At 40.8% G+C, this 19,709-nt stretch overlaps 1 protein-coding gene across 1 annotated transcript in view; it reads left to right on the top strand.

The window, feature by feature from the left end:
• The window catches only part of DMD (dystrophin), a 1,667,815-nt gene that overhangs the window by 1,427,642 nt on the left and 220,464 nt on the right, over positions 1–19,709 (top strand). Inside the window, exon 59 of the mRNA XM_040633145.1 lies at positions 10,522–10,600. Within this exon, the coding sequence (XP_040489079.1) occupies positions 10,522–10,600 (79 nt within the window). The remainder of the gene's footprint in view (positions 1–10,521; positions 10,601–19,709) is intronic.

Genomic DNA, 19,709 nt, shown 5'->3' on the forward strand with positions numbered 1-19,709 from the left:
ATTATTTAATTAAAATTGCTCTTAAAATGCAAATATTCACAGCTGTGATACTGGAAGCCTGTTATGAGCAATCATTGATCTTCCTAGGAATATTTATTAATCAGCAAAGAACTGGGACTTGGACAGGACAGGCTGAACATCTGAGAATGGGATTGAGAAGGTCTCTGAGCCAAATGTTAGCCACATCGTTGCGCAGCCCAGGGGCCCTCTCTTACCGTGCCCACGCTTCACTGACAACTTCAGGGAAGATGCAAAAAATGTATTAATAAAACTCAAGAGATTACAGCCCCTAGTTTCATTTCTTTTAAGTCGACACATGTATCTGGTTTGGGAAACTGGGGAAATCTTTTTTTTTTTTTTTTAAAGAAAGCGAAAAAATCCTTTATTCTTGTCACACCGCGAACATGGAGTTCACTGTTATACGTTAAGATTATAAAGCAAGATCCCAAAATGCAGTGGCTGATTATTCACAGTAGACATATTAAGTCAAGAAGCTTATTTTTTCTCTCTTTGCTAAGGCACAAAGCCTGGGGCTATATGCATTTTTATTACACTTTACTGTCTTGGTTTCACTTGAGGATTAAAAAGAAAGTCAAGGTACAGTGCACATATCCTGATGGATTTTAGGATTTCTTGCTTTAGTGAAAGGAAGAATCTCATAAAGTACTTCAGATTATTGCTCCAGGAAGTATACCTACTTCCTTGATGACCTAGAAATTCGATCCTTTGTTTCTCCTATGAAAGATCACACTGTATTTGGGAATGTTTTTCCCTGTAGTTTTCTATACCATGTAAAGCCACATTAAAAAAAAATAGCTTTTAGATTTGAAGTGAAAATATCTACAATAGTTCCGAGAAATCTTAGGACTGTTCAAGGAGCTTATAAACCACCTCGGGGTTGGGGTGAAGGTGGGGGTTGGTGAGAGAGCGCTCTGCTTGAGGAGTGTGAAGAAGCCCAGGCAGGCAGCGAGACTAGAGACAGAGGGAGTGAGTATGTGTCCAATTTAACTCCAGTTCTGACAAATCCACGCCAAGAAACAATAGAAGGGCATTGCACCAGCGTGTGAGCTTTGTTAAAAAACCTCAAGTGTCCTTCCTTATTTAGCTTGTGCCTTGTTTTCTGATATGCAAAGGACCGAGAAGGAGCCACTGTTGGAGGACTTGGAAGTGCAGTAGATGAGATCTTCCTGTTCATTGATTTGTAACCAGCGACCTGATACTGGTTTGGCAGCTCTGCATCCGTGAGCCGAGAGAAAGGTGCTTTTCAGTGGCCCAGAGGAGAGCTGGGAACTGGAAACAGGGGCTCCTGGCAGACAAGGTTCTCGGATATGCGGTCAAACTGACTGTGAAGGGAGTCAAGGTCAGGGAGCTTTGGAAATGCTGCAGGTAGTGTGGGACGTAGGGAATGTGGATTTCCTTGGTTAAGGAGAGTTGTGTACGTTTGAGCAAATTCTCCCTGCCGACCATTATTTATCAAGGTGACTAGTAGAACAAACTGAAAATCTACCAGTGAATCATTGCCCCAAATAGAAGAGTTTCACCAGGAAAAAAAAAATGTACAATTACTAGTGGTGTATTTTTTTCATTTGTCTTCCTGATTTCATATTTCAGTATGAATTTGCTAACAGCTATATATAGGTTGGCTTTTTTCAGATGATACCAGTCCTCATATAGTCCCCTGATAATTATTTCAGAATGCCACTTCTGGTCCTGGGGAACACTCCTGTGTGCTAATACCAGGAGGGATAATTATGTAATTACCATGTGAGCCTTATGCTGCTTGTGGCCCAAAATGCCCCTAGAAAGGAATGCGACAATGGCCTCGGGAAATTTCTGTGAGAATGATATCTTCCAAATACGGAGTAAATAAAAGTTTAAGAACAAGCAGCAGAGGCTGATATGCAAATGATTTAATGTAATGGTGTTGCAAGGTGCGAGCCACTTGACTTTAGTTCCTGCTGCAAATCATGACATACATTAGGAAAGCTTTTAAAAGGGAACCTATTTTTTAAGATAAAATCTGCATCCAGGGGCGCCTGGGTAGCGCAGTCGTTAAAGCGTCAAGCGTGTGCCTTCGGCTCAGGGCGTGATCCCGGCGTACCGGGATCGAGTCCCACATTGGGCTCCTCCGCTATGAGCCTGCTTCTTCCTCTCCCACTCCCCCTGCTGTGTTCCCTCTCTCGCTGGCTGTCTCTCTGTCACATAAATAAATAAAATCTTTAAAAAAAAATCTGCATCCAGTTACATCAGCCAAGCAGAGTAATCCAACTTTTATCTCTTTGAGACCCCCCCCAGAAAAAACCATGCAGAAGAAATACTTCCTATGATCTCTTCCCTTCCCATCGCATTTTTCCCTCACAGTCTGTAGATGTAACCAAAACTAAAGAGTTTGACAAATGAAGCAGGATATGAGGCTGATTGCTGCTTTTCTAAATTAAAATTAATGATACCCTGAAGGTACTTGAGTCTATGAAGTCAACTTAATGTTGATATAACCTGACTCCATTATCACAGAATGAGGCAGTTGCATGAGCATGAGAACCAATAAACACACTTCCAAGGTGCACGTGAGAAATCAGTGAGGGGAAAGCTGAAGGTTTAACAGGGATCATATCTATAGTTTGTTAACAATGGGGAGAGGACTTGGTGTTTGTCCTCCTGTGCTTTCCAGTGGATGGAGGAGTCCATCAGAAAGAGAGGACTCATGTTCCTGGAGAAGCCATGGGCTGTGTGGGGGAGGAAATTAAATTTTTCCTCTATCCTTCTAGGTTCTTAGCAGAGACCTCCTGTAATAAAAGACAGATGAGCAGGAGAAAAGGAAACAGAAGTTAAATAACATGTATACAAGGGAGAGACCCAGGAAAACTGAGTAACTCTCTGAAATGGTTCAAGCCACCACCTCTAATACCACTTGTAGCTAAAGACAAAAGAAAGATGTTGGAGGCTGGGGGCGAGCAGATGCAGTTAGGGGACGTGGCCAGGAAAACCACAATAAACAAGGGTAAGGCTCTTATGCAGATTTCAATTTTGCTTTTTCCATTGATAAGGGTTTCTAGAGATTTAGTCATTCTCTTCTTTCTGGGGATGGAGACATCCTTAAGATGCAGATTTCCCTTATAAATGTAAATTTCTTTTACACACAACGTAACTTCTGCAGGTTTCAGGGCTTCTCCAGTGTCTGCTGTTTCTTAAAAACTAACGAACTTAAATAATTCTTATGCTATAGGGTCATATTTGGGGATGGCAAGTTCTGCTGCCCTTCAGCTGGCTCTAGGCTAGGCTCCCACTGACATCACGCCTCTCCTGTCTGGCAGAGGCGCACAGCCCTTTCATTTTAGGCTCTGATTGCTGCGGAGTCTGTGCGCTCTTCTGGTATGTTGTACAGAACGCAGCTGGGGAGGGCTGGTGGGAGGTGGAGAGGTGAATGGAGGAGAAAAGCAAGGGAAAACAGAATAAAAAAAGGAATCAGAGATTAAGAAGGAAGGGAATCAACACAGAACTATGAAAGAGAAGGGGGGAAAAGCTCTGAGAGAGGAACATAAAGAGAAGTGGATGAATGATGGTCTCAGATGGCACCCGTTAGCATCCAAGCTATAAATCACCCCAAATCAACTAATAATTATGCTCCTACTCAGAGTGAGCACTGTGTTAGCACTGGTTGCTTCCCCATGATCTATTCTGAAGTCAATCGCAAGAAACTCTTTTTAACTCAAAGGTGTCTCAATGTCAAGAAAACACATAAATAAATTGAAGGAAAAGAGAACTCAGCTGATTTTTGCATTCAACAAGCCTGGATGGTTTTGCCACTGCGCTGTACCTATCACAAGCTCTCATTCCAAACCTTGTCTCAGACCATTTTTTTTCAGTCACAACTCAAATCAGAGTTAGAACAATGGATTTTAACTGAAAAGGATTATAATCAGTTAAAAGGATTTTAACTGAAACTGTAATAAATCTCAAGAGAGTTTCCAGGATAATGATTGGGCATTTATTTATGAGTTTTACAAGTAGGGATGTGGAAGTGAGAATGAATTATGAAGACCTCCCCAATACAGACACATGAATACAGAAAACTGTACAAACTGTAAAATTTTAGGAAAAAACTCATGAATAGACCATAGAGAGTCATTTGTGTATGTGTGCGTGGTTCATTCGCTATCATCACAGCACAAAGAGAGGGTTTTTGTTTTGGGGGTTCTTTTACGGGCTCATTAGTGTAGGTGTGCAGTCTGGTTCTTGCATGTTCATGGACGTTTAGCAAAGGTCTAGACAAACTGAAAGCCAGAAAATGGAAACGTACATGCCCAGGTACATCTTTTCCCAAGACTGGGGTAAACACGATCGCAGCATGAACTGCCAGTTAGAACGCTTGGACGCTAGGTAGAAATCACGCTGTTGAGTCGTGTCTTCCGACATCAGGACGGACCCCTTGGCTCTCCTTAAACCTCCAGCAAAGATGAAAACATAAAAGTGATTAACAAGTCAAAAGAAAAAGTGGAAGGCCTTGAGAATTGAAAATAAAGTTAAGTAACATTTGCATTTAGATAAACTTACTCGAAATCATTTCTTGGAGCCATAATGTTGTGATCTCTCCTTTTTCTTCTCTTTATGACTTAAAGCAATTTGGGGGGAAAAAATGAAATAAGGACATCCTTCAAAACACACAGAGGAATGGACTGAGCTTTGGGAAATAGTCAAAGCTGGGAATAGAATATGTTATCATAATTTAGTTGAATGACTTGGTGTTCATTCCTTATCCCCACAATTTTGCTCTCTGGTCTACCATAATCATACTGAGTACAGCGCCTAACAGATAACAGGAACTCAAAAAGTCTTTTCATTCATCACATTTATCAAGTATTTATTGACCATCTCCTAGGAATTAGGCACTGTGCTAAACTATGAATAAGATAATCAAGGTCTGTGTCTTCATGGGCAAGTAGCTTGCATTCTAGTAAGTATCTTTTGAATGAATGAAGAAACATTTCTTGAAGGCATGAAAGAAGGGAGGTCTGTGCAAGCAGTACACTGCCTACAGACCTCATCTGAAATGAGAAAGCAAAGGAGAATTATATATAGTCCTCAAAGCTCTCGAATATGATTGTTTAAAAATTAGAACAAAACAAACAGGATGGAGATTTGGGCCCTTGATTTGCCTTGCACATTATTACTTTCAAATTTTTTGAGTCCAGTATTGTAGGCCCAATAAATCTAAATGATTTTCTTTTTTGAACTTTGATCACCAAAAAGGAAGGAAAGAAAGGGGGGAGGGCGGTAGGGGAGGTCTTTCCAAAAATTGTGCCGGGAATCACACAATAGGGAATTTTTCATGCAAAATGCAGTTGTTAGGGTAACACTTCTTGAGTAAACCGTACATTAATTCTTCCAACTAATAATTAGAGTATCTGCTATATGCCAGGTACTGTGCTAGTCAGTGGGGATATAGGAGGGAAAGAAAGATATGTCCCTGTCTTCATGGAGCATATATAAATATATATATTTATTTTTAAAAATATATTTTTTAAATATATTCTTTATATATTTTATATAATTTTGTATATTTTATAATTTATAAAATTTATAATATATATTTTTATATATTTTATATATCTATATATATTTTTTAAATATATATATTTTTTATTTTCTCTGACATGACTTTACTGACGAAAACTGCAAACTAGATTATGAGTACTCAAGGAGCAGATGGCAGTTTTTTGCCCATCTGGGATAGCTCTAAAGAATAGACCCTTGTGTATCAATAGACAAGGATTCTTCCAGTTTTAAGCTTTCGTGATCTATGATCTAATAGTAGAAACAGGATGTATGCTTCCCAAAAGTTGTTATATTTCCTTTTATAAAAGGAAACAGAGATCGGGGTGCCTGGGGGGCTCAGTCGGTAAAGCTGCCAACTCTTGATTTCAGCTCAGGTCTGATCTCAGGGTCATGGGATCCAGCCCCATGTCAGGCTCCACGCTCAGTGGGGAGTCTGACGATTCTCCCTCTCCCTTTCCCTCTGCCCCTCCCCCCCCTAAAATAAATAAATCATTAAAAAAAAAAAGGAAAGAGAGGTATTGCCTGTTCAGAAAAAATTGGGTTCTTCCTATCTCTTTGAAGAAGTCTAGTTATACTCCTTTGGCTCTTCCTACCCTGCTGACCTTCTAATGCTCAATCCCCTACCCCTTTTATTCTCACTGCCTTTCCTTCCTTTAATGACTGAGACAAATTGCTCATCTCCAACTGGCTCTACTCAACACCTCCAGTTAAAATCTCACTGTTAAGTCAAATGCATCACATCCCATATGAATTCATCCAGCCATATGCCATCCCCCCCTTTGGAATTTCCATATTTCCGTCAGCAATATCCTTATCCTCCCAGTCTTCCCCACTGCAAACACACGAGTTCTGTTTGCTTCTTCCAAAATGAAGCTCCAACACCAAAATTAATCCATTCTTCCTTCTTTGAGAATACCTCCTCATCTGCACCTTCTCTCCCACTCCAGGCCACACAGTCTTAATTGAACTCATGTCACCCCACACCTAGGTGAGAGCAACAGCCTCCCCCTGGTCTCAGCCTCCAGGTCCCTCTTGATTCAGTTTCAGGCCTCACTGACAGACTCAACTGCCTAAACCTGAGCTGCTTTCTCAAATCATTAGTCCCTACCCAGAAGTCTTCCCCGGTGTCCTTGGCCTTGCCAGGGAGATGCTGAGCCTCAGAGTCTGGAATGCCTTGCTTTGGATCTCTGCTTCTGAGACACCTAGCTCACAGGACCTCACCATCCTCTACAACAGCCGAGTTCTGCCCCAGGCCTTTCCTCAGCCTGTCCCTCCTCCTCACCTCCAAACCTTTATTGTCCAAATACCAGAGACTCTAGCATCTGTTCCTTGCGTGTCTCTTTCAGGTTTAACAAATACTTGTCAAATGAACAGAGAATTAACCAAGTAAAGAAGGAATAGTGCCAGCGTGCAAGGTGGTAGTGTATCACGTGTGGCTTTTGCTCCCTCATCTGTATATTGTACTTGATATTAGTTCAAAACACGGCCAGTTGGAAAGGTCCGATGCATGGAGCTTACTGTTGCAAAAGTTTATCAAATTTCATTTCCTTGCCTAATTGCTTACAGAATAAAGTGCCTTTGTCCTTCGGTAGCTACGCTGTGCCTTCAAAGTTTTTCTCTTTCTGAATATGATGTCTTTGTTTATTCACTTATGCATTCAATCCATGTAATACCTTTCTCTGAAGATAATCTGCGAAAAGAAATATTTTATGCTTAATTCTTTCATTATTTTAAGACCGTTTCCTCAATTTTTCATTTTGTGACACATTTTTAATTTCAGTCTCTCTCATGCATTTTCCTAGCTTTGAGTTAGAGGGATGGGAATTCACTCCTGTCTCCTTTTCATTTCCTGACAATATTGGGTCTACACTGGAAACTCCCTCTGGAGGTCTCCTTATATAAGAAGAAAGCACCCTTCAGAGATGAGTGGTCTCTGACGGACTCAGATGCTGCCTCCGCCTGGTGGCTCTTAATCTCCCAACATCACTGCCAGGGGACAGGGCCCGTGACACAGTTACACTCCTTGATCACATGTTTCCCTTGGGATTTTTTTTCTCAGGACATGAAAAGATCTCTGATTACTGTCCACTCCCCAGTGGCCTGCTCATCCCATCTTCCCTACCCCCAAACATCCACAATCATCTCTTGATGAATTTGTTCATGAAATGACCCATTCTGTATTTAGAAACAATTATGTATTCCAAACATTCATTTGCATGTGTTCTCTATAATCTTATGGCATCACCTTCTTTATGACTAGGAACTGACCTTGCAGTAGGTCATAAAATATGCCAATGACTAAACGTTCACAGATACGGACACCAGATTTTTTTCTGTGTTCAGTAAATGGAAAGGCCAGCTGCAGATGAAATATGGACAAAATACTTGCCTTTCAACTTTAATCCGTAAATAGCAGTTAAGAGCAAGAGCCAGGGGTGCCTGGGTGGCACAGCGGTTAAGCATCTGCCTTTGGCTCAGGGCGTGATCCCAGCGTTCTGGGATCGAGCCCCACATCAGGCTCTTCCGCTATGAGCCTGCTTCTTCCTCTCTCACTCCCCCTGCTTGTGTTCCCTCTCTCGCTGGCTGTCTCTATCTCTGTTGAATAAATAAATAAAAATCTTTAAAAAAAAAAAAAAAAAAGCAAGAGCCAGAATGAATTTGAATCCTGGCTCTGCCGATTTACTATTTAAAGTTAGTCAAATTTTGTCATTGTTGTTTTTTAACCTCTCATGCTTCAGTTCCTGTATCAGTGAAATGGGCAGATACTATGACTTTTTACCACCAAGTTACTGTGAAACTTAAATAAGTTAATTCATATTGCCACGAACAGAGTACTTAATAAATATTAACCATTTTGGGGGGTGCCTGGTGGCACAGTCAGTTGAGCATCTGACTCCTGGTTTTGGTTCAGGTCATGATCCCAGATCAAGCCCTGCATCAGGCTCCACACTCAGCAGGGAGTCTGCTTGAGATTCTGTCTCTCCCTCTCTCTCTGCCCCTCACCCCACTCACACACCCTCTCTCTCAAATAAATAAATCTTAAAAATATATATATATATATATTAGCCATTTTTTGTGTCGCATGTATTGCCTTGCCCATGATAACCTATTCCTCTCCATATGTTAATCATAAAGCAACAAAACAGTAGTTGCTAACATTCATTGAGTAATCACCATGTGAAAGAAAGCAGGACAAACACTTGACATGTCTTAGCTATTTCCCACAAAAATTCTGTGAAGTACGTCACATCGTTGTCCCATTTTACAGATAAAGGAAGTTAACGTTAGAACAACATACCCAGGGGCAAGCAGCGTGCAGTCAGTGTCAGTACACATTCTGGTTTATTCTCCCACATCGGTCTGTCTATGTCTGTCAATCACACATACGCAGTGGTTTGCTCAACTAGTCATTAAACCTTTGTTACTGCTTACTGTGTTCAAGATTAACGGCATCCCGCCAGGGGTTGCATAGGGGAAGAGAGGTAAGCAAGGAATGGTCCCAGCTGTCAAGGAGCCCACAGTGCATCGCAGGAGATACTCATGTCCATGCAACTAAAACAGATGGTGTGATAGAAGTGCCCCGAGTAGAAACTGTGCTGCGAGGAGCTGAGGAAGCAGTCACTTCTAACCCTGGGGGACTGGAGAGGGGGCGTATAAAAATAGAAAAGACTTGAGCTGCAAGAGAAGGGGGCGAAGCGCACTCTAGAGGGGAGGAGCAGCAGGAACAAGTCAGACAGGTTTACACCGGATGGAATTCGGTGGGCCGGACAGATTGAGTTTGGCCGGTAGTGTAGGGTCATATGGCTGGGGACAGAGGCTTGAAGTGTTCTTCATGCTTTTGTGTGCATAACAGTGAAGCAAATCCTGCACTTTTTGGAACTCCACATGCTTTGCCAAATATTTGGCCCTAGCAAAGATGGGCAAGGCTAGGAGAAGGTGAAAAAAGAAGATTGTTCTGGATCTATGTCAGGCCCTTGACTAATGTTGCAAGGTCAGAGCGTGCTTTAGACGGATTACCTGAGCCAGATTTCTGATCAGTTTAACACCCATTTTATCTCTTGAGAATTATCTAGACCATAGGAGCAAACCCACTCGAGTTCTGCTGGCTCTGGGCAGGGGCTGACCAGCCCCTTGTTTAGCGTGGGCTGTTCAGAACCAAATTAAGATCCAGATTTATGGAGCCTACAGGCCTGGGGCCACCACTAATATCCAGTTGGCAGAATGCCAGACGGCAAAGTATACCATTTCACTCATAAAATTCTTCCTTTTTCCCCACCCAGAGTGGAATTCACTAAGCTATCAGGACGCTGTCAATGTATTACAGAAAAACCTACTAGGAAAAAAAGAGTGGTGATTTTTATTTCATGCCACCTAAAGATACACTTCCCTGTAATTTTCAAGTCTACTAAACACTGAAATCATCTCCGCTGTAGTTACCCTATATTTAAGCCTTGCCTCTACTTCTTTGATACTTAAGTATTAATCAACTATTGGCTATTTGTTAATTATCAGTGATCCATCAGTCATCAATAGGATTCCAAAAAACATGAGCCAAAGACAACAGACTAAGACAAAACACATGCCCTTTCTGAGCTCCTTTGGCCATTGCGTGTACCAGGGAATGACAAGCTCCCTAACCTTTGCGTGGAGGATTTAGAGTTTGCATTTTTGATGGTACTCATTGGAGCAGTAGTTCATTTGTGCCTGCCAATGAGTAGAGTGTGAAAAAAAAATCTCATTTTAACATTATCAAGAAAGCAAATCTTTTTTGTTTGGCCTCGGTTTGATAAAAATGGGACTCGGAGGCCGTCTCTGGTAAGCGGATATTAAACCCGGGGTTATAAATTGTTGCTTTAGTGTTCCAGCTTTTGAGGCCTGAAAGATCTTTCCAAAAAGGGTACATTGTTTTAATTGCTCTTCATTATGTGTGATGAGAGAACATCACTTCTCTCCTCTTCCTCCCAGGTGGCCGTTGAGGACCGCATCAGGCAGCTGCACGAAGCCCACAGGGACTTTGGGCCGGCATCCCAGCACTTCCTTTCCAGTAAGTTGCTGCCACCTTTCATTGCTTAATGTGTTCCTTGCGTCTTGGTAGCGAAGAATTAAGAGTTGAATTGTGATCATCTCTGCCAAGTGCACTGGAGGCATAAATCATCCCGAAATACAACTTGGGGGAAGAATCTAGAGGGTTGGGAGAGGAGGTCCGATTAGATCATTTTGTCCAGTCTTCAGCTAACGCATAATTGTTTCCTGCAATGTATTCTCAGGTGCTAACTTTGGTAATATTTTTGAGTCTTTAGTTCTGCTTAGAGCGGTTCACTTCATAAGCTGATAATTATGGTACCATGTAATTATGATGGGATCATTCAATATGTGTCACTGGGAATCTATAATTCTTTATCCCTTCATAATTCATGAAATACTTCCTGCCTCCAAGTTGGAAGCTCAGCGTGTTGGGTTTCCTCTCCCTAACTATTCTTACCGCTCTTTTATCCTTGACCACTCTTCATTCTTTTAACTTTAGCTTTACTCTTTTATTAATTATATTTGTGTCATTAATTATATTATTGATATATATTGATAAATATTACATATTTTATAATGAAATACTAAGAGGAACAGGCTTAGTTAACAGAGGGTTTACTATTGGAACATCCTATTAATATACAAATACATAGTAAATTGTCAAGCACCTGTTGTCCTCTGATTGATGTTATTAATTTCTACCACTTTGATTACAAAAGTGTGGAAGTTGAAGGTTTATTCTATTTAAAAAGCCATATTTCCACCACATGGAGTTAACATCTGCTAGCATTCTGGCATGTTTCTTGTCATACGTGAGTATGTATGAGGGCCTAACCATCATTTTTGAGGCAATTACTTTGTGCCTGTCAGTGTTACAAATATGAACTAATTTAATCCTCATAGCACCCTATGAGGTAGATACCATTATTTTACCCATTTTAAAGATGGGGAAATTGAGGCACACAGTCACACAGAGATCGACTGACAGCCAGGATTCAAACCAAGTTGGTTCCAGAGTCTGTTCTATAGCCACTACACTGGACTGTCATTTACTTAATTTATGTATTTCATACACAGGAAGTAATTTTGTATGATTTCCTTGCATTCTCCTGCCACCTTCTTTTATTGTCATTTTCTCATCCTTTCCTTTGTTTTCCATTTCCCGTAGGTTAGGAAAAAGATCTTTGCTCACTTTTTTTTTAAGATTTATTTATTTGAGAGAGAGAGTGAGAGTGCACGTGCAAAGTGGAAGGGACAGAGGGAGAGGGAGAGAGAATCTCAAGCCGACTCCGCTGAGCATGGAGCGCAACTCGGGGCTCAATCCCGTGACCGAGATCATGACTTGAGCCAAAACCAAGAGTCAGACACTCAACTGACTGTGCCACCCAGGTGCCCCTTTGCTCACATTTTAAAGTATTTGACTAGATGCTTTCGTGTGTCTCCAGTTGGCTCTTGTCTTTTAGAACACAAATTCCTAGAAGGCAGTGGTCCTTCCGTTCTTGACTGGGTCTTACTATCTCAATGCAGTCGTTATTTGGACAGTATTGCACATGCTTAGGATGGGCCAAAAGAAGGGGGCAGGTGAAAGCAGTGTACACAATCAAGTGGAATTGTGGCTTTAGGAGTGCGTTTAGGATAATGACGAGGCGTGAGGATTATGTCTTCTGTATTTTTCCAAATCTCTGGTCTGCTTGAATTGCCTCGGTGACTGCCACTCTGTTCGACTTCATTGAAGTTAAATGCGATAACATATTTGTAAGTGACTCATAAGCCATAAACAAAAATATCACTCGTATGAATATTAATTACTCCTCAGATGCCAGGTGTATTCATTCATCCTTTATTCTCTCTGCCTTCCCCACCCAAATTCCCATGTCTTCCCCATTAAAACTTCTTTTCAGAAAATGATATGTTATTTAACCCAGGTGACAGGTAAAGTTTAATGTGTACTTCTCCTGGGTTATTTGCATTTTAATAGGGTGAAAAGCCATAAGTCTGAAGAATGACTCTCTGTTGGTAGAACGTCAGCCATAATCTCTGAGTTGTGAGGGAAGAACTTTGAAGGGCCAGGTGGAGCATCTTTACACCTTTTAAACAATATCACACCAGCGCCCACTTCCAGAAAGGTCAGGCTAGTAGACACAGACGCTCATAAAGACCATCATTTACCTGCTTAAATGGAGCCAGCCCTAGGAGTCGCCAATTTCTTACTCATGTGGAATATCGATATTTGCTGAGAAGCTTTGCTTGTGATTATCAACAAATACCAATTTGGTGTAAGGAATATTAGAAGTAGGACACTAAGACTAAAGACTGAATGAAGACCATTTCTTTGTGATGTCCTTTTTTTTAATTACAGAGGTAATATATGCCCCTCAAGGAAATTTTGGAAAGCAGAGAGTACAAACAGAGAAAAAAAATTACCCATAATCCCACCACTCAGAGATAACCACTGTAAAAAATGTGCTTCATAATACTTTCTGTCTTTCTCTCAGGGTGTGTGTGTATGTGTCTGAATTCACATTCCCTTCTTTTAAACCAAACAGGAATAAAAACACATTCCTGTTTTATGACCTTCTTTTTTCCCTTAGAATTGTAATAAAAATATTTTTGCGTGTTTAAATATTCCTCTACAGAGTAATTGTTTAAATGGCTGGGTAGTATTCTCTGCTGCACCAGATTTACCAAGACGATTCTGAATTACTCAATATTAACGTCATTTCAAATCTTTTACTATTATATCCAACTTTGGGACTAACATCCTTTGTACGCCTTTATAAACATCTCCTATTCTTTCTACAAGATAAATGCCTAAATGCAGAACTGCTCTGTTAAAGGATGTTCACATTGTATGGCTTTTGATATGTACTGCCACATGGAAATCTGCTCCAGAAGTTGGGTACCCCATCAAAACCACATTTGAGGCAAGGCATCTCTGAAGTCACTTACTTGCTGTTAAATTGTGTTTTGTGAAAGCAAAACAGTTTTTCCCCTAAAACAAATAACAATATGTTAGAAAAAAAACACCACTGAGGTCATATTAAATTATTTTGAATTGATAGATGTCTAGTCATTTACTTCCAGGTTACTAAGAATAATAATAGGATGATTTCTGAGGCTTAGAAATTACGGAGAGAAGTAAAGATGAGCCACTAACTGCCCCCCCAAACATGCTCACTGTCTCTGTCTCTCCTCTTTCCATCTCTCTCTCTGTCTCTCTCTCTCTCTCTCTCTCTCTCACACACACACACACACACACCTTTGAAAATTACATTACCAGCTGTCTTTGTTTTTTTTATCAGTAGAGAGAGGCAGCCTTTTACTAAATAAAAGTATTCTCTGTTTCTTCTTGGTGGCCCAATCTCTACTTGTTAAAGAAGTTGTTCCTTTTATCTTAGATCTGAGAGAAATGAGAAGAGAAAAACATTGTAAAATATGACCCTTATCCATTGCTAGACACTAGCTTGCCTTTCATTCTAGCTTTAATATTCTACCACTTTTTTAAGATTTTATTTTTAAGTAACCTCTACACCCAGTGTGGGGCTTGAACTCATGACCCTGAGGTCAAAAGTCACACACTCCATAGACTAGGCTAGCCAGACACCCCAATATTCTACCATTTCTTTTTTTAAGATTTTATATATTTATTTGAGAGAGAGAGAGCATGCGGGGGGTGGGAGGGAGGAGGAGAAGGGAAGGGAGAGGAAGAGGGAAAGAATCCCAAGCAGATTCAGGGCTGAGCACAGAGCCCAAAGCTGGGCTTGTAGCAGGGCTCTATCCCATGTCCCTGAGATCATGGCCCGAGCCAAAATCAAAACTCAGACACTCAACTGCCTGAGCCACCCAGGCACCCCTCTACCACTTCTAATTGACTTTAGTAACTTAAACCAAGAAAAGGGAGAAATTGGTAATAGTGTGATTTTTAAAAATTATATAAATTTATATATAATGTATTATATTTATACACAACTTTGAACCACACCGTTAGCATTTATACATGTATTAGAATATATAGTAGGAAGGTACAGTGTCCATGTCTTCACATGTCAATGATCAAGAAAGTACTATAGTATTTATTGGCGTAGTAGACTGAAAATTGTCCATTTAAAATTATCTTCAAGAATTTATCTTCAAGAATTTAAAACCTTTTTTTAAAAAAGAGCAGAGCCTGAGATCTTTTTTGTGTCAATTTTCTCAGTTCTCTGAGCTTCTAGTTTAAATTTTACTTCACGAAGGGCAACTATATATTTGAATAAAGGTAGAAATCCTTCTGTAGGAGTGAGAAGAATTAAGGTTGTCTTAATGTGTTACCAATTCTACAAAATCTTACCATTTGCAACCACATGGATGGAGCTAGTAAGTGTTATGCTAAGTGAAATAAGTCAGTCAGAGAAAGACAAATACCATACCATTTAAGAAACAGAACAGATGAGCAAAGGCAAAAAAAAGAGAGAGAATCAACCAAGAAACAGACTGTTAACTCTAGAGAACACACTAATTGTTGTCAGAGGGGAGGTGGGTGGGGGGATGGGTGAAATAGGTGATGGGGATGAAGGAGGGCGCTTGTGATGAGCACTGGGTGATGGATGGAGGTGCTGGACCAGTATATTGTACACCTGAAACTAATGTAACACTGTGTGTTAACTAACTGGAACTTAAATAAAAACTTAAAATATTTTACCAGTTCTAGAATTCCCCAGAGTAGCATTTTCCAAGCCGTATTCCTCAGTATATTAATGTTCTGTATGATGTTAATAACTTCCTTGAAAAAATAGTTTTGGGGTCAATAAGATTGGAAAAACAGTAGCTTATAAAGGTAAGAAAATTTTTTGTTGGAATTGTTGCAGCCTTTACTATACATGGAAACACTAAGAAGAGGATAGTCAGTAGCTCTTCTCTGTACTTATGTGACTAGAGAAGTCTTTTTCAGGCATACCAATTAATTTCTCACTAAACGTGCCATGGAACGTAGTACAGGGATCTTTGCCCTAAAGTGGTATTTGCCAAATGGTTTAATGATGAGAACTTTCTGCTGAAGGTGGTAAGAACACGATCCAATTAAGAAGAAAATGAGTTATTTATAAGGCAAAAGGGTCAACTTTCTCTTTCCTGAGGTTTCTGGTTCCCACCCCCACCCCAGGAGTCCCCTATGCTGTGGAATTTCCTAACTGGAGAGAGGCTAAGGGAGTATCTATAGGAGTTGTTTTCAAAGTACTCATTAGTGAATACTGAAATCAGTTTAATGACTTGCAACCAACAGTTTTTTAATGGGATGGAAGAGATGAGAAAATATCAGAGTACATTGCACAAGAAGGTTAAGTATTGTTTTGGCACTTTGGTTTCAGCTGGGGTGGGGGGATGTGCACACACACACATGCATATGGGTATGCTACAACAGAAAGTAAAATACTTTCCTTCTGTGGATTGCAGTCCAAAAAAGTTTGAAAGACACTGAATTACGCCACCCCAACTCTTATTTTTACAGAAGACAGAACATGTGCAGAAAAATAAAATGACATCACCAAGGTCACACACGTGGTTATAATAGATGCGGGTCTGGAACCTAGTTCCTGAACTCGCAAGCCACATGTCACGCTGCCTTACCCACTGACAACAAACATTGAAGCCGGCAATTGTCTAGTTCATCTGATATTGCCACAGATTTCTCTCTTCTGTATTTCCTGGTCTGGGCCATACTAAGTTGATTTACAGAGCCTGAATTTTTCTCTGGATGCTTCTGGGCCAAGTGTTATCTCACTTGGAATATTGGTTAAGACTATAGCTTTGGTACTAGGCTGATAGGGTTCAAGTACTGGTCAGATACTCCATCTCTTTTATCCTCATCTATAAAATGGGGATAATAGTAATATTTCATCAAATGTAAGACATATTCCCTCACTGCAATTATGAAAGCCCTGAAATCAGAATGTACCTAATGTCCAGTGGAATTTTTAATTCAATGAAATATGGTAATATTACCTCACAGGGTTATCATGAAGATCAAATAGTTACTGGATAGGTAGGTAGGTAGGTAGATAGAGATATATACACACTGTGTGTATATTTTATGTAAAATATATAGAACAGGGGCACTTGGGTGGCTCAGTTGGTTAATCTTGATCTCAGCTCGGGCCTTGATCTGAGGGTCTTGAGTTCCAGCCCCACGCTGAGCTCCATGCTGGGTATTGAAGCCTACTTAAAATAAATAAAATATATGGAATGGGACCTGGCACATAGTAATAGATAAGTGATTGCTATTCGCATTAGTGTCGTTACCATTATCAACCTGACAGTGTAAGTTCATATCTGCTTATTGGAGTCAAACTGGACGTGAAAGTATCATTCGTTCTTTTGTCTTTAATTGTATGTAACTAGTTCCTCTCCTTCCCAAAGTTGTTTTTCATGGATTTAATCATCTGCAAGGGCAGTGTTTTTCATATTATATGAGCTCAATTGTTATTTGTGCAACAAATGAATGGATGAATAACCAATGAGTAGACCCTAATCTCCGCAAGGACGGGATGGCTTTATATTCTCTAGCACCTAACATGGTATCTGTACCGGGTAGATGTTCAATAAAATCATTTACAGAGTGAATCATGTTTTATGTCCCAAAGAAGAAGAAGTAAATTTCCTCCTGACGTTGCTAGCACACAGTGGCATGAGTTTTAGCATAGCGACTATCACATAGTAGACGCTCAATAAATAATGTGACCTTTCGTGTTGCCTCTGAGCAAGGACTAATAGCATTCAAAACTTGACATGGTCCTTTTCATAACTGTCTCCTGTGCCATGTAATATATTAAGGAAAAAAGTGGACTTCACAATTACAGTATGATCACAACTCTATTAGAAAATAAAATAAAAACAACAGAAGGGGACACGTAAAGACAAGACTGAAAAACATCAGAATGCAAAGAGCTATTGTGGTTTTTTTTTTAACTTTTGCAGCTTTTTATAATAAGCGTGTATGACTTTGATAATGGAAAAAAACAATAATAGTTACGATTTTTATTCTCCAGCTTTTAGCCCACTGACCTCTTACAATCGTACCCTCTGTTGATGGCTATGGAACTCCATAGGACAAATTTCCTTTTAACTGTTTGTTCTGAATTTAAAAGCTATGAGTTTCATTGAGTGATCTTCTTCTTCTCAGATTATGAGATACTGTAAAAAGAAAGAATCGATCACTTATTTCTTGCAGACTTTATCATCTTAAGTGCCCTAATCCAATTCCTGGTTAACTTTTTGTCTCATTAAAGCAATCTAAGCCTTTACAGTTTCCCGTTGCTACATCAGACTATAAAGTTTGTTTCTATCTTGAAAGTTACCAAACCTTCATCCCTATACCCCACCCCCACCGCCTCCTCCCACTCACACACTTAATAAAAAAGATGGGGGAAAAAACTTTAAGCACGTTTAATAATTGCTGACATTTTGCTTAACAGTGCTCCAATCTATGCTACCATTGTCCTCAGGGGATGGATGAATTTGAAATATGAGTGGGCCAATAATTTAAAGCTTCAGATCGGCTTAAGGAAGCCGTCGTGATAAGTCAGGAAGAAGCTTGCAGCTACAATGTGAGATGATTTTCAGCCTAAAGCTTCCTCATCAGGGAAAAATCTCAGGGCCAAATAATTTGGGCCAACTTCTTCAGCAGTCATGCGCTGTTGCAAGTGTTGGGAATTTGGGATAGATGCCTTATAACTTATCAGTGATGCTGGTACCAGCTCCATTAAGTTCAAAGGTAGCCTTTCAGATGCCCACAAAAAGCAGTCACAGTGATAATAATTAAACTCTTCTCAAAACCAATTTCTATGGCCCTTTCTTCTTGAGCTGAAATTTATATTCTCCACAAAGACCTAGATTTATTTGCTTTGGAGTAACCTTAGTTACAAAAGTTTGCATCTTCAGCCCTCCGTATCCATTTATTTGGACACATGAGGAAGCTTTGGAGACTTCTCCGTTTCTGCTGTGGGGATTTGTGTACTGGAGCTGGCTTGTCCTGGCTTGAAAAAGCCAGTTGTTAAATATACAGCAATTGTGAGCTGGTTGTTAAACTGCATCTTCGGTAGCTTGAAATCAGCTGCAGTGGGACTACAGACCCCACCAAACTGGCAAACATGGCAAATTAAGCCTCGTTTTTCTTTTTTTGCATAGCTGGTTTACCAGAACGCCACCAAATCAATGTTATTCCTATTAGCCAAAGTTGTAGAGGCAAAGCTCAGGATCCAAATATCTATCTGCCTTAAGTTAGGGTGACCACTGGTTCTGGTGTGCCTGGGATGTTCTTGGTTCGAGCACTGAGATCCCTGCCTCTCAGGAAATCTCAGTGCTGAGTGTAGCGGGATGGTCGGTCACCCCAGCCTTAAGTAATGTTTCATGGAAACAGATTCTTGTAGGAGTAATTTGCCTAGACAGGAGCTCTTGGGTGAAAGGAGGGAGGGAGGATGCAGTGGGGGTTATGCTGGTGATGGAGTCAAGCTAAGCAAGGGAGTAGAGATGAACTTTGGCTTGACCCCCCCCAGGGCACTCTGGAACACACATTGATCCCCAGAGGCGGCCCCATTTTGAAGGAAGGGAGCTGGGTTTTTGTTCCCCCATGTCAGTCAGGTATTGACTATGGATTTCTGGGGAGCAGGGGACAACAGTTCCCATTCCACCGAGGAGGGTTCTCTGGAACCAGGGGCAATGGGCCCATAGCAATCAACGCTCATAGCAGCTGGGGATGGGTGCATCAGCGGGGAAGGGTGTTCTGAGGGGGACGCCAGCAGCATTAACATCTCCCAGACTGGATGAAACTACTGTGCTCCCTGTGCGTAATCTGACTGTAGAGCGCAGCAGTGACCTTACGCTTGATCCCAACCACCACTCGGCCACATACCTGAATGGAGATTAGTCCGGTGGCATGGCAGAGACTAAGCAAACGCTTGTTTCTTTCTTGTTTTCCTCATCGTGATGGATTTCTCTGGCTCTCCTGGGGACCTAGGACACTGCAAGCAGCACCACGGTGCTGAACCAGTGTCGTGACACATGGGCACCGTTTTAGTGGAATGCTGGCTCTGAGAGGTATATTTTTACACTCTCCAGAAAATGAAGGCATTTGTGAGTTTGGCCTACGGTAACAT

The sequence above is a fragment of the Ursus maritimus genome (genome assembly GCF_017311325.1).
Source record: "Ursus maritimus isolate PB19 chromosome X unlocalized genomic scaffold, ASM1731132v1 scaffold_X1, whole genome shotgun sequence".
NCBI classification, from domain to species: domain Eukaryota; kingdom Metazoa; phylum Chordata; class Mammalia; order Carnivora; family Ursidae; genus Ursus; species Ursus maritimus.